This window comes from Malania oleifera, chromosome 10, assembly GCF_029873635.1.
Source record: "Malania oleifera isolate guangnan ecotype guangnan chromosome 10, ASM2987363v1, whole genome shotgun sequence".
Lineage (NCBI taxonomy): Eukaryota > Viridiplantae > Streptophyta > Magnoliopsida > Santalales > Ximeniaceae > Malania > Malania oleifera.
In genome coordinates, this window is record NC_080426.1 from 8,232,957 (window position 1) to 8,248,108 (window position 15,152).

Below are 15,152 nucleotides of genomic sequence, written 5' to 3' on the forward strand. Positions count from 1 at the left end.
GCCCAAAGGTGCACCAACTTTCAAATAATCATTAATTTAATCAGGATAATTAATGAATGATAGTGAGATTGAGATGTCTGCCCAAAGGTGACAGACCAATCAAACTTTATAAAGGTTATCAATTATGTCTTGATGAATGAAAATTACCAGTAAGTATAAGGATTAGTATATTGCATAAGTTGATCCAAAGATTGAACGCAATTTACTAATGAAATGTTCTAAACTCAAAGCATTAATGTAGTGAGCATTTTGTGTTATTGCAGTGTCTGTTCCTGTTTCATTGCATTCGTTGGCTTCTTCTATTCCAATCTTTAATGGGACAAATTTCTCTGACTGGAATGAACAAATTCAGTTTCACCTTGGTGTTCTGGATCTGGACTTAGCTCTGCGAATGGATAAACCGGCTGCTATTACTGAAACCAGCAGTTTGGAACAGCAAGCCTTGTATAAGTCATGGGAAAGGTCGAACAGATTAAGTATGATGTTTATGCGAATGTGTATAGCAAATAATATTAAATCAACACTCCCTCAACTAGATAACGCAAAGGAATATCTTAAGGCAGTGGAAGATAGATTTCGTTCAGCTGATAAGTCCCTTGCAGGAAGGTTGATGGCTGAACTAACCACAATGAAATTTGATGGCAGCAAAGGAATGAATGACACATGTCCTAAAAATGTCTAATCTGGCTGCTAGACTTAATACTTTGGAAATGAATGTTAATGAAAACTTCCTTGTTCAATTTATTTTGAACTCTTTGCCTCCTCAGTACGGGCCTTTCAGATTCACTATAACACAATTAAAGAAAAATGGAATGTGAATGAATTGGCAAGCATGTTAGTTCAAGAAGAGGCAAGACTCAAAGAACAGGGACAACATTCAGTAAATGTCATAAGTCACGCAGCTGGAAGTAAAGGAAAGAAAATAAATAAAGGTTTAAAGAAAGATCCATTGAAGGTGGCGAGTACTTCGTATGGTGGTGAGGCTCGCAGGAAGGAACATTATGCTCCCAAGTGTTACTTTTGTCGTGGTTATGGGCATTTAAAAAAAAATTTCCTGAAACGTAAAACATGGTTCAAAAAGAAAGGTAAGCCTTTAGCTTATGTATGTTTCGAATCAAACATGACACAAGTTCCTTCTTACATTTGGTGGATTGACTCTGTTCTACTGTTCATGTTTCGAATTCGATGCAGGGATACCTTACGATCTAGAGCGTAAAGGAAAATGAACACATGATAGTCTTGGGGAATGGAAATCAAGTGCCAGTTATGGGTGTTGGAACTGTTCAGTTGTATCTTGAATCGGGTCATTGTTTAGACCTGTTTGATACTTTGTATGTTCCAAATATTTCTAGGAACTTAATTTCCATGTCTAGATTAGATAATGACGGTTATGGTTTGTATTTTGAACATAAAGGTTTCCGTATTATGAGAGGTGACTTATGTGTTGGCTCTGATATTTTGTATGAGGGGTTGTATAAATTTAATCTTAATGAAAAGTTTGCTGAAACATTCCTCACTCTGCATCATAATATTGGAACTAAGCGTAGTAGAAAAATCAAGATTTTCTCTTCCTTGTGGTATAAAAGACTGGGTCATATATCCAGGGAAAGAATGGAGAGATTGGTAAAGGATGGGGTTCTCACGAACCTTGATTTTACTGATTTCGATGTATGTATTAATTGCATTAAAGGAAAGCAAACTAAACATACAAAGAAAGGAGCCACAAGAAGTAAGAATCTATTGGAAATTGTTCATACTGATGTATGTGGGCCTTTTGACTCACCATCTTTAGGTGGAGAAAATCATTTTATCACCTTTATTGATGATTTTTCATGAAATGACTATATCTATTTGTTGCATGAAAAGTCTCAAGCAATAGATGCTTTAAAGGCATATGTTGCTAAAGTGGAGCGACAATTAGATAAGAAAGTGAAAATCATTAGATCTGATAGAGGTGGTGAGTATTATGGTAGGTATGATGGCATAAAACAATGTCCAGGACCATTTGCTAAATTCCTAGAACAACATGGTATTTGTGCTCAATACACAATGCCTAGTACGCCTCAGCAGAATGGTGTGGCTGAGAGGCGGATCGTACTCTTATAGAAATGGTTAGGAGTATGTTGAGTAATTCCTTAGTACCCATTTCATTATGGATGGAAGCCCTTAAATCGGGTTCCTAATAAGGCAGTTCAGAAAACTCCTTTTGAACTGTGGACGGGAAGGAAACTGAGTTTAAGACACTTTCATGTTTGGGGTTGTCCAGCAGAGATTAGAGTCTATAATCCAAATGAAAGGAAATTGGATTCAAGGATTGTGAGTGGGTATTTTATTGGATACCCAGAAAAGTCTAAAGGGTATAGGCTTTACTGTCCTAATCATAGTATGAGAATAGTTGAATCTAGTAATGCAAAGTTCCTTGAAAATGGTGAAATCAGTGGGAGTGATATATCGCGAAATGTGGTCATTAAGGAAATTCAGGTTCCTATACCGATATCAGACCTTTAACAGAAATTGTTGTTCCTTTAGTTGTTGAAAGGCATGATAACACTGAACAACAATCTAATGATGTATCACTTGGTAATGAAAATGTCACCATTGAGCAAATTGTAGAACAATCACAAGAACTAGCATTAAGGAGATCTCAAAGAGTAAGCAAACCAACTATTTCTGATGATTATTCAGTATATCTGCAAGAGGCTGATTATGATTTAGGAACTAGTAAGGATCTAGTTACATTTTCACAAGCCATTGAAAGTGATGATTCTGAAAAGTGGATCAATGCCATAAATGATGAGTTGAAATCTATGGAACAGAATAAAGTTTGGGACACCGTTGATTTGCCTGAAGGGTTTAAAACAGTTGGGTGTAAATGGGTCTTTAAGACCAAACACGACTGTAATGGCAACATTGAACGATATAAAACTAGACTTGTAGCAAAGGGTTTCACTCAGAGGGAAGGTGTTGATTATAAAGAGACGTTTTCTGCTGTGTCTAAAAAGGACTCTCTTAGAATCATTATGGCTTTGGTGGCTCATTTTGATTCAGAGTTACACCAAATGGATGTGAAAACTACTTTTTTAAATGGGAATTTAGATGAAGAGGTATATATGGATCTTCCTGAAGGTTTAATGATTAAAGGAAAAGAGCACATGGTTTGCAAATTAAAGAAATCAATATATGGACTTAAACAAGCTTCCAGGCAATGGTATTTTAAATTTCATGATGCCATCACGATCTTTGGTTTTAAAGAAAACACTGTTGATCGGTGTATATATCTAAAGGTCAGTGGGAGCAAGTTTATCTTTCTGATTCTATATGTTGATGATATTTTACTTGCCAGTAATGATCTTGGCTTATTGAATGATACCAAGAGATTTCTTTCTATGAACTTTGAAATGAAAGATATGGGTGAGGCAACTTATGTGATTGGAATTGAAATATTCCGGGACAGATCACTTGGATTGTTAGGGTTGTTTCAGAAAGGATATATTAATAAAGTTCTAGAAAGATTTCATATGGCTGATTGTAAACCAACTCCTGCTCCTATTTGTGAAGGGGACAAGTTCAGTCTAAAAGATTGTCCACAGAATGAATTCGAAAAGAAAAGTATGGAAAATATTCTTTTTGCATCTATTGTTGGGAGTTTGATGTATGTGCAGACTTGTACGAGACCAGATATTAGTTTTGCAGTTGGAATGCTCGGGAGGTACCAAAGTAATCCCGGAATGGAGCATTGGAAAGCTACAACGAAAGTCTTGAGGTACTTAAAAGGAACCAGACATTGTATGCTCACATATAGGAGAACAGATCAGTTGGAGGTGGTTGGCTACTCTAACTCAGATTTTGCTGGATGCGTTGATAGTCGTAAGTCAACGTATGGCTAGTTGTTCCTGTTAGCTAGAGGAGCAATGTCATGGAAGAGCGCCAAACAAACTATCATAGCAGCATCTACTATGGAAGCTGAATTTGTGGCGTGCTTTGAGGCCACAATTCAGGCTTTGTGGTTGCGAAACTTTATCTCAGGACTTGGGATTGTCGACAGTATAGCCAGGCCCTTAAGAATTTATTATGATAATTCCGCAGCAGTATAAAGCAGTAAACATTATTTCTGTTTACCATAACTCACGTGATTAAAGAGATGGTTCACTGTTAAATAGAAATGGTCTTTGATAAAGACATTACAGGGACAGTATGATAACTTCCTGTTATAGATCATAGTTAAATGGTTTATTAGTTTTGTGGTACATGGAAGGAAAGATGTCACTCTAATGATATTTACCACCATGACTCGTACTAATGGGTTGCTTGATTATGATATTATGTTAATCTCATTGAAAAGTATAAATAAGCCAATGTTTTGTGCACATTATGAATATTTTTTAATCCATATTAATATCATTCATATGGGCCAAGTGGGAGAATGTAGGATTTATATCCCAAAGGATATGTCCCACATGAATGATGTGGATCCCACATATAGGGAATGTGTCTCATATGATAAGGATATGAATTAATGGTTGTATGGGTTAACTAAAATGTTAGCTTATTTAATATGAGAAATTAATGGTGGAAGTATGAAGAGATTCCTATAGATAAATACTATAGATATATATGTATATAATATATATATATATATATATATATATATATATATATATAATATTAGCTACTATTATGGGTGTAGCTATAAGGGCATGCTATACATCAAGTTAAACTCTAAGGGGTTAACTACATGGTGGTATTAGCTGTAAAGAAAAGATAGGAAGAAAGGAATTGTCCTCTCTCTGCCTCTACTTCTCTAATTATCAGGAGATCTCATAGATCTGGTAAAGGAAGGAAATAGAAAGAGGAGAAGTGGGAGAAACGATTTTTTCGGATTCTCCGGGTGTTCTTCTTGATAGGTTCGATATGGCCGATTCCGGTATGTAAAGTTTACAGTTTATGATTTATTTATTTTCCGTATAAAGTAATTGATGTGAAGTCATGATAATTGAAGATCCTTGGTTACAATATATTTATGAAAATTTTTTCTAACAGTGAACTCTTAATATTACCAGTTGTGATCATTAATACTTTCTTTAAAATAAGATCCAGACTCCACTGCATAACCATCGGAACAACTCCATACCTAACCATAACTTTAGAACTTAGGAGGTCAAGGCCACGTGCTCTCCTATTTCAAAACTTTTAATTTTATAATTTTTAAAAATAATGATGTTATCGTTTTAATTATTATACTTTTTTATTAATAAAAAGTGCATAATATAAAAATATCATTAATTTATTCTAATAGTTAAGAGTTAAAAGGGCTTTCAAATTAGGTGTTTTGTGTTGTGAAGATAGTTCTTGGTTGTAGAGCTTGCGTATGCTGACCCACCAGGTGTGTCCCCATGACCTTGGACATTTGATTCATAACATTCAATTCTATATATTTCTACCATTAATTAAATAACCTCATTTCCAATTATTCTTATTTTAATTTTCTTTTTTGCAAAAAAAAAAAAAAAATTTCAGTACCTTTCATATTTACATAATTTCTCTAGAGGATGAGTGAGGTTGAATACGTTTTTTTTTTTTTTTTTCAACATAAATTTTTGGAGAGAATGCTTCCCTTTTTGAAAAAAACTATTAACATGCAATATAAATATTTTAAAATTTTTATTTTTTATTTAAAATTTAAAAGTTCTAATCATTAGAATTTTAATAACATTTTGGTATGCATCATCATTGCAACCATGCCAACGCTACATTGCTTGACGTCGGTCGTCTTCATCATGGGTCATTGTTGCTCAAATTGTTGGACGGCAACTCTGAAACATGAGAGAGGGAGAGACATTACATGAAAAGCCAGAAGACATTTTCGATTCAAGATAAGCATATGTTCAATGTACCTAACAAGTACTCGTACATTAAAGGCCCGCGGGGTTAATTTTTAATAGCTAATATATTACATAATTTCTCTGCCTTCAGAGCTCAGAACGTGACCATGGGCAAAAACGCAGCGCTACAGGGGGTACTTTTGCTTTGGTTGCTGTCCGTACCGGCAGCCGCCCCGTTCAGTTGCTGTGGCGATGGAAGCCCAAGCGGAGGTTGTAGAGAAAGAGAAAGAAAAGCCCTCTTAAACCTGAGGCAGCTCGTGCTTGAAGACCCTTCAAATCGACTCTCCTCGTGGACTGGCGATGACTGTTGCGCGTGGAAAGGAGTTGAGTGCGACAACAGAACAGGGCATGTCCTCCAACTTGACCTCCGAAATCCAATCGACGATCCCGATGCCGCCGATTATGAGAGGTCCCAACTCATGTTTGGAAGTGTAAATAGTAGTTCTTTGCTGGAGTTGAAGCATCTGGAGTACCTGGACCTCAGCTCAAATGACTTTGGACATGCACACGTCCCGGGCGGCTTCTTCCATTCCCTCGCAAATTTGAAGTATCTTAACCTGTCCCATGCCGGTTTCGCTGGTCTTCTTCCTCCCCAACTCAGAAACCTTTCAAGCTTGCAGTATCTAGACGTCGGAGGTTACGAAAATGATCTGAACGGGGGCAACCTCGAATGGGTTGCCCGGCTGCCCGCCCTTGAATTCCTGGACATGAGTTGGGTCAATCTCAGCCAGGCGTCTGACTGGCTACAGGTGATGACCATGCTCCCTTCTTTATCAGAGCTGTACTTGTCTCATTGTGAACTAGTTCACGCCCTTCGCACTTCAATATCATATGCTAACTTGTCTTCCCTCCTCTCCCTCGACCTCTCATCTAATTACCGATTGAATTCTTCGGTGTTCGACTGGCTCCCGACCCTCCCCTCTCTTGTTTCACTTAATCTCAGTGGGAGCAATTTTCAGGATGCGAGCCCAGTTTCAGTTTCGAGTGCGCTTGGCAACCTTACTTCCCTGACAAGACTCCGCCTGGCAAGGAGTGGCCTTGGAGGGGGAATTCCGAGTTCGCTTGGAAATCTTTGCCGTTTGAAGGATTTAGATTTGTCGCACAACCAACTCACTGGAGGTGTGTCTGAATTTCTGGGAAATTCATCTCCCTGCTTTGAGGGAAAATTAGAGTATCTGGACTTGAGCTGGAACGGACTCACAGGCCAATTGCCTAGTCAAGCACTGCGGGGATTCGGAAACTTATCTTTCTTTGATATTTCCTCCAACGCTTTTTCCGGCCCGATTCCTGAAAGCTTGGGGAGTCTTTCAAAGTTACAGGCACTTTACATGTCCAACAATTCCCTCGACGGTATTGTCACTGAGCTGCACTTTGCAAATCTTACGTCATTGATGTCATTTTTTGCCTCTTCAAACCCCTTGATTTTGCAAGTGAGCTCCGACTGGGTTCCTCCCTTCCGCAAACTCAATGGAATATCGATGAGGTCCTGGCGACTAGGGCCTCGGTTTCCTGCGTGGCTCCTGGGGCTAAAGAATTTGACATTTATAGATTTTTCCAATGCTGGAATCTCAGATGTTATACCTACTTGGTTCTGGGGGTTATCCCAAATTGAGTATTTGTATCTGCAGCACAACCAAATCCACGGCAGCATTCCGATTATCTCTTTCGGAAAGTACATACTTCTAGGTTCCAACAACTTTTCTGGCTCGCTGCCTCGCATCTCTTCTGAAACACTACAGAGATTGGATCTCTCCAACAATTCATTTCATGGAACACTTTCTCCAATCTTCGGTAGGAAGAGTAGTATTAATAACAAGGAAAACAACATGGAAGTTTTAAATCTCTCAAACAACCTCCTTTCTGGAGAACTTCCTAAACATTGCTGGATGAATTGGAAAAATTTAGTGAAGTTGAGATTGGGAAGAAATAGTTTGACAGGAAATATACCAACTTCAATGGGTTCTTTGCGTTGGCTTGGCTCGCTGAGTTTGCGTAAGAACAAACTGTCCGGAAACTTGCCGCAATCGTTGCAAAATTGCACTTCCTTACAATTGTTGGATCTCGGTGAGAATGAATTCTCTGGGAGCATACCCCCTTGGGTGGGAAAAAGCCTGTCCATACTTAGGATTCTCGCCCTTCGTTCAAATAAATTGAATGGCAGTATTCCTCTTGAACTGTGTCGTCTCAATTTTCTTCAAATTTTGGACCTTGCACGTAATAACCTATCTGGTACTATTCCTCAATGCTTCCATAACTTCAGTGCCATGACTAACAATGTAAGCCCAAAAAGGGGTCTCGGCTTTCACTACCAGAGAGATGAGATTGGGATAAATTTGCCAGAAGAATTAACATTGGTGACAAAAGAAATGGAGTATGAATACAAAGGCACCCTGCTTGTCGTGAAAAGCATGGATCTTTCATCCAACAACTTATTTGGAGGGATCCCAGAAGTTGTAACAAATCTCAATGGTCTGCAATCTCTGAACCTGTCCAATAATCATCTTGGAGGGGAGATCCCCAAGAAGATTGGCTCTATGAATTCATTGGAGTCCATTGATTTGTCGTTGAACCAACTTTTGGGTGAAATCCCGCGAAGCATGTCAAACTTATCATTTTTGAGTTATTTAAACCTGTCATGCAACCATCTCTCTGGAATGATTCCACTGAGCACCCAAATCCAAAGCTTCACTTGGCGCAGTTTCACCGGCAACAATGGGCTCTGCGGCCTCCCACTAGCTGAAAATTGTACGAAAAATGATGCGGTTGATCATCAGCTTCCAACTACACCAAGTGGTGGGGGTACCGGTGAAGATGACAACCATGGATGGATTGATATGCAGTGGTTTTACATTAGCCTACCGGTGGGATTTGTCGTTGGTTTTTGGGCGATTCTCGCTCCCTTGGCCTTCATCAAGACTTGGAGATATGCTTATTTTCGGTTCTTGGATGACATTAAATTCAAATTGTTCGGGTTCTAATTAACTAATTACATTGCCAATCTCTCTATTGTACTATATATACATACACACACACACACACACACATGCTACGATTATGAATTGTTGATGATGTATTGTCATTTGTATGCCCATTTTTATTTTAATATAATTAACTATATTGGTTTAATTTCATTTCATTGTCCATTTGTTAGCTTCATAATTATTTAATTCTATCGTTGATGCCCATTAAAATTTTAATCTAAATTTAATCTAAATTAAGAAATAATAAAAATGTTTCAAGAGGCAAATTAAATTGAAGCCTAACTTGCGGGATAAACAAAGTTTTGATAATAATTTATCTTTGTTCAATAAGTGTAGTTGTTTTTGGGAGGTCTTTAATGTTTATTTTATCTGTAATTTTTCATTACTTGTCTTATAACCGCCCTCCTTTAGTTAAAAAAAAAAAGTGTAGAAAAAGTCAATGCTCATTAAAATTTTAATCTAAATTTAATATAACTTAATAAATAGTAAAAATGTTTCAAGAGGCACTCATTAAATCCTAACTTGCGGGGCGGATTCAATGGATCCAACAATTTAGCCTAGCTCAATATTAAATATAAGGGTGTTCATGGGTTTAGTTGGGTTGGTTTGGATTTAAAATTCTAATCGATCCAATCTTATTTCATAAATATTAAATATTAAGTAGAAAAGGGTATGGTTTGAATCCATTGGGGTTGATTTGATTATTAGATGGGTTGTGTTAGATTGACAGTTTAGTTTGTTTAAAATCGTAAAAAAAAAAAAAAAAAAAAAATACCAAGAAATATTTGTGAGACTTTTACCAAAAACATAGTAACATATGTTAGCACCACTACTTAAGCTAATGATGTTTAATTTAAATATATTAAAATAGCAGATTTTATATATTTGAAAAATAATAGTTTATATTAATTAATTTAATAATATGATATAACTTAATAAGTAATTTCCAATTTACAATTTTTCATTGATACCATAATATAAAGAAAGTTAAGGAAGTACTCAAAAAAATATTATGTTTATTCTCTCACACGCCTACCATCAACTGTATTAAATTATAAAATGAAAAATTTATTTATTGTCTTCCAAAAGCACCAAAACATCACATATAAAAATATTTTTAAGAATATAAATAGAAATTAAACAATCTAAATTGTGTCAATCTCATATTTCATCCTATACATTCTTTTATAGGTCACAAATAATTGTAAACCCTTATTTATTTTATTTCTTTTTTTTAATACATGCATTAGAGGTAGATCGATTCACAACATATTAATTATGATTATGTAACTCCCAAGCTAACAGAAAAATTAATGGATTAAATTTTTATTTAATACATTAAAAAAATAATATGGAGAGAAAATAGCACCTATGAAAAAATAAATGACAAAACAATAATTTTTATGAACCCATACTATGAACCAACAAAGAATGAGTATTTTCAAATTTCATTATAAAAGAAAAAAAAAAAAACATCTCTTCCTTCATGCAAGATGGAATAAAATAAATTATAAACTTTTGGAATAAGTAATTTTTTAAAATTTTAATATCCTCATAAAATCTTTGTTAGATCCACATCTTATTTCATATATCAATAAACATTTCACAAATTAAATGTAACCAATTAAAGTTCATGAACTTGAGGGGACTAAGTAATTGTATGAGAGCCTTGAAATTCATTTTGTAAAATAAAAATATTTAAATATTTTAAAAAGTACAGAATCTACTAAAACACCCTAACTTTTTAAAAATAATAATGCATCCTCGACAATTACGACAAACCTCATAAAACTATTCGTTAATAAAAAATAAAAATTGATGTGTCTTAAGTTAATCATTTTATCCTTATACAAATGGTGGTAACTTGGCATAGAAAATTATGTTTTAGAAAAAAAAATATTTTTATAATTCTTTTATCCTAATCGGAGTATGCATGGTAGACTATTGGAGTGTAATATTTTTATGGTATTTTGTGAATTTTTATAGTTATACTTATGTCTTATTTATTTCGCTAAATGAAGTATATATTTTGATAGCAAAATGAAAGAGTGAAAAATTCATTTTATTAATGATGTGGGCTATTTTTTTAATGTGAAGCAAATCCATAGGGGGTGCCAAAAGTCAATTTTAAATATTCAGGGCAACGGCTACTTTGTTAGGCTGGGCAGGCCCAGGCCAGACCGCTGCCAACAGAGCTTCATCCTTCATCTTCTTCTATTATATTATATATAAGCTTACTGACCGTTGGGATGTGTGAGACCTAATTGCTTCCTTATCTTTTCTTTTCTTTTCTACTCTTCCATTTCTTTTACTTCTGTTCAAGCAAAGGAGCGTCCCCAATTCACATGCCCTCCTTAGTGACCGTTAAAAGAACCGTTCCCGTCGTCATTCTCCCTCTCGCTACCACAGAAAAACCCTAAAAAATCTCTCTTTGCTCGCAGAGAGAGAGCCCTCTCTTTTGATCTACACTAAGGAAAAGGGCAAATCCCAAAGAAACCCAGAAATGGATTCCAACGAAAGAAGGAAAAGTGGGTTGAATCTCCCAGCTGGAATGTCCGAGACGTCGTTGCGCCTCGACACGTTCTCCGGTTCTTTCCGGACGATATCGAAGCTGTCGTCGCCGTCGAAGGCCACCACCTGCAGCGATAGATTCATACCGTGCAGATCGTCGTCGAGGCTTCACACTTTCGGGCTCGTCGAGAAGGGGTCGCCCGTGAAGGAAGGCGGCAACGAGGCCTACTCCAGGCTGTTGAAATCTGAACTTTTTGGGTCTGATTTTGGGTGTTTTTCTCCTGCAGGTCAAGCGTCTCCGATGAGTCCCAGCAAGAACATGTTGAGGTTCAAGACGGAGCACTCCACGCCTAATTCGCCCTTTTCTCCTTCCATTTTGGGTCATGAGAGCGGATTCTCCTCTGAGGTTTCCACGCCTCCCAAGCCACCCCGGAAGGTCCCCAAGACACCGCACAAGGTAATTAAGCTGCTCTTTTCCTTCTAGAAAATTTATAACGTTGCGTTTTTTGTTGTTTTTGCGAACATAGAATGAAATTTATGTTTTCTGGGCTCTCAATCACAAGATCCGAGATTTCCCCTTTTTTCCTTTTATTTATTTTCCTTCGTTTTCTTGGCGACTATATGGAGATTCTTGATGAAATTTCACACTGAGGGATTTGAACAAGGGTTTGGAGCAGAACAACTAGCTTGATTTTTCTGGGAGAGAGAAAGAGAGAGGACAGGACCATAATCATGTTGGAAATGATTGATCATCCATTGTTGCAGGTCCTGGATGCCCCATCACTTCAAGACGACTTCTACTTGAACCTTGTGGACTGGTCCTCGCAGAATGTGCTTGCAGTTGGATTGGGCACTTGTGTCTATCTATGGACCGCCTCAAACAGCAAAGTAAGTTTTGACATTACCAAAGATCACAAATTAGCTTTTTTCTTCGTACATCTGGCAAAGTCTAAGGATGGAGAAGAATGAGCTGTACATACATTCTGCTAATCTTTGTTCTTAGGTGACCAAGTTGTGTGATCTGGGACCTAGTGATAGTGTCTCTTCAGTTCAGTGGACCAAAGAGGGTTCATACATATCAATTGGAACAAATCTTGGTCAAGTTCAGGTACCTGATTTTCTATTTAAGTCTTATTCTGCAGAATGGGATATGCAAAATTCAATTTCAGACACATACACATCTGAGTTCACAAAGCATTTTTGCTCTTGTTACAGGTCTGGGATGGAAGTCAATGCAAGAGAGTCCGAGCAATGGGAGGGCATAACACGAGAACGGGCGTCTTGGCATGGAGTTCCCGCTTATTATCTTCTGGGAGTAGAGACCGCAACATACTTCAGCATGATCTTCGAGTTTCAAATGATTTTGTCAGCAAATTAGTTGGCCACAAATCTGAGGTAATCTCACATGGACGGTAAAAAATCCCTAATCCCAATTAATTAACAATGATAGATTGTCTAGTTTTTAACTTAAAAGTTCAAAACATGTCTATACATTACATTACATATGTGATTGTCTTTTATCATGGCCTACATTTATTTTTGCGAAAAATTGAATCACTTTCCAGGTAAAATGACAGTTAACCTTACCTCTCTTATTATATATACCTCAGGTATGTGGGCTAAAATGGTCCCATGATGATAGGGAACTTGCATCAGGTGGCAATGATAATCAGGTATCAGTCAATTAGTATTTTTTTTTTTCAACTAATGTATTCTGAATCAGTGATTCTCATTGTGGTTGATCAGCTCTTGGTCTGGAACCAACATTCTCAACAACCAGTTCTAAAGCTAACAGAGCACACTGCTGCTGTTAAGGCAATTACTTGGTCACCCCATCAGAGTGGCCTTCTTGCATCTGGCGGAGGAACTGCTGACAGGTGTATTCGCTTCTGGAACACCACAAATGGCAATCAACTAAATAGTATTGACACAGGGAGCCAGGTCTCTTTTTTCAGTTTCTGTTATATATTTCTATAATATACACTATTGCACCTGCATATATTTGTAAAGGAAAGTTTCAGATAGCAGATTTCAATGCTAGTAGCAACTTGTTCGTGTTCTGGTTTCCTTTATTTATTCTTTATTTATTTAGTTTATTATTATTTTTTGCGATGAATGTTCTGAGGAGGAATCAAATAGCGCAGATGGTCTACTTTTTTTGTAAAATAGCAGAGAATTCTTGCAGGTCAACTATAGACACTACGTGCTTACCAAATTTCAGCAATTCACATGCAGGTATGCAATCTAGCATGGAGTAAGAATGTGAATGAGCTAGTCAGCACTCATGGTTATTCCCAGAATCAAATAATGTTGTGGAAGTATCCGTCAATGGCAAAGGTATAAGACATGACAGCTCTGCTATTTTCAGGATAACATCTGGAAAACATGAATCTCCGGGTGTGTTGGAAATGTTCTTGTATCTTGTTTTTCGTCATTTGTTTCACATTGTCAAAATGGGCAGAGAGATTTTAGAAGCAAAATTTGTTTTCAACTGTTTTCTGAAAGTTACTTCACAACACTATTTCTTGCTTATTGGAAACAACACGGAAACATGCATGTTGGAAGCATTTCTCAATATATATCAATATATATATATAGCGAGATCAGCATCTATTGTTTTTTCCATGTCAAGAAAAATATTGGTAAAATTGTTTTATGTTTTATCTTTTGGAAAAATAATGTCAAACTGGGCTGGGCTGAGAGATTTTAGAAGCAAAAGGGAAAAAAAGTTTTCAACTGTTATCTAACCACACAACACTGATTCTGCAATTGAACCACACAACACTGATTCTGCAATTGAGATTTGAGAACGACGTGAAAACATGCATGTTGTCTAGAAACATTACCTAGTACAACCCAACCCCAATATATAACATCTATCATTTGTTCCACTGACAAGAAAACCAATTTGTTTCTGTTTTGGACTGGATTTTGTAGGTTGCAACTCTAACTGGCCACAGTTTCCGTGTACTCTATCTTGCTACGTCACCAGATGGACAGGTAGTCTACCATTTCCTCCATGATGTTTAAGGCTTTAAGCAACTCACTGTGTGCATGGCAAGTCCTTGTGAGTGATATAGAGTATTTTTGAGTCTAATAAGCTGCTCCCACAGACAATAGTGACTGGAGCTGGAGATGAGACATTGCGGTTTTGGAATGTCTTCCCGTCCATGAAATCACCGGTTAGTCTGGTCATAAGATATTCAATTACTTGTACTTTGATCAAAGCAATACCCTTAGTGCATGCCCTTAACAAGGTTTTCCATTTCTTTTTCATTTTCAGGCACCAGTCAAGGATTCAGGCCTCTGGTCATTGGGACGAACCCAGATACGATGAAAAAACTCTTTGCATATAGAAAAATAAAATTCTTTCCTTTTTATTTTTTTTATTTTTTATAAATGCACATACCAAATTTCAGGAGCAATCACCAGAGGCGCAAGAATTTGTGTTTAATAAATAATTCTCAGAATCCTCAAGGGGAGTTTCTTGTTTGCCTTGCCTCTCTCTCTCTCTCTCTCTCTCTCTGTGGACGCTTATGTTGTGTGGAAGAAAATAAAAATTTTGAAATTCATGCATCAAATAAAGCGTCCAATTCTGTGTTGGATCATATCAAACTATTGTGCGACCCTAGGACAAATGTATCTCAAGATTCATGAATATTTTCTTCAAGTGTGGATACAGACAGAAAACAGAAATAAAATGTTTCTGAAACTCTAATCGCCCAAGGCCCCACGGGAAGGGATGATACAAGGGTTTGGAGGAGATATGATAATCCAT

At 36.8% G+C, this 15,152-nt stretch overlaps 2 protein-coding genes across 2 annotated transcripts; both read left to right on the plus strand.

Annotated features, from left to right (window-relative positions):
• Positions 1 to 5,989: 5,989 nt before the first annotated feature.
• LOC131166485 (receptor-like protein EIX2) lies at positions 5,990 to 8,860 on the plus strand. The gene has a single exon (XM_058125087.1). It carries the CDS (start codon positions 5,990 to 5,992, stop codon positions 8,858 to 8,860), a length of 2,871 nt encoding a protein of 956 aa, XP_057981070.1.
• A 2,229-nt stretch (positions 8,861 to 11,089) lies between these two features.
• Positions 11,090 to 14,866, plus strand: LOC131165300 (protein FIZZY-RELATED 3). Its single transcript, XM_058122958.1, has 10 exons — positions 11,090 to 11,831; positions 12,140 to 12,262; positions 12,378 to 12,482; positions 12,590 to 12,769; positions 12,985 to 13,047; positions 13,121 to 13,315; positions 13,610 to 13,711; positions 14,312 to 14,374; positions 14,488 to 14,556; positions 14,658 to 14,866. The coding sequence occupies exons 1-10, from the start codon at positions 11,367 to 11,369 to the stop codon at positions 14,709 to 14,711; spliced, it is 1,419 nt and encodes a 472-aa protein (XP_057978941.1). The 5' UTR covers positions 11,090 to 11,366; the 3' UTR covers positions 14,712 to 14,866.
• Positions 14,867 to 15,152: the final 286 nt, after the last annotated feature.

Excerpts from the sequence above, each read along its gene's own strand:
- LOC131166485 (XM_058125087.1), top strand. The coding sequence starts at position 5,990 with ATGGGCAAAAACGCAGCGCTACAGGGGGTACTTTTGCTTTGGTTGCTG.
- LOC131165300 (XM_058122958.1), top strand. The coding sequence starts at position 11,367 with ATGGATTCCAACGAAAGAAGGAAAAGTGGGTTGAATCTCCCAGCTGGA. Across the intron at positions 11,832-12,139 it reads TCCCCAAGACACCGCACAAG|GTCCTGGATGCCCCATCACT; the intron begins GTAATTAAGCTG and ends CCATTGTTGCAG. Across the intron at positions 12,483-12,589 it reads CAAATCTTGGTCAAGTTCAG|GTCTGGGATGGAAGTCAATG; the intron begins GTACCTGATTTT and ends CTCTTGTTACAG.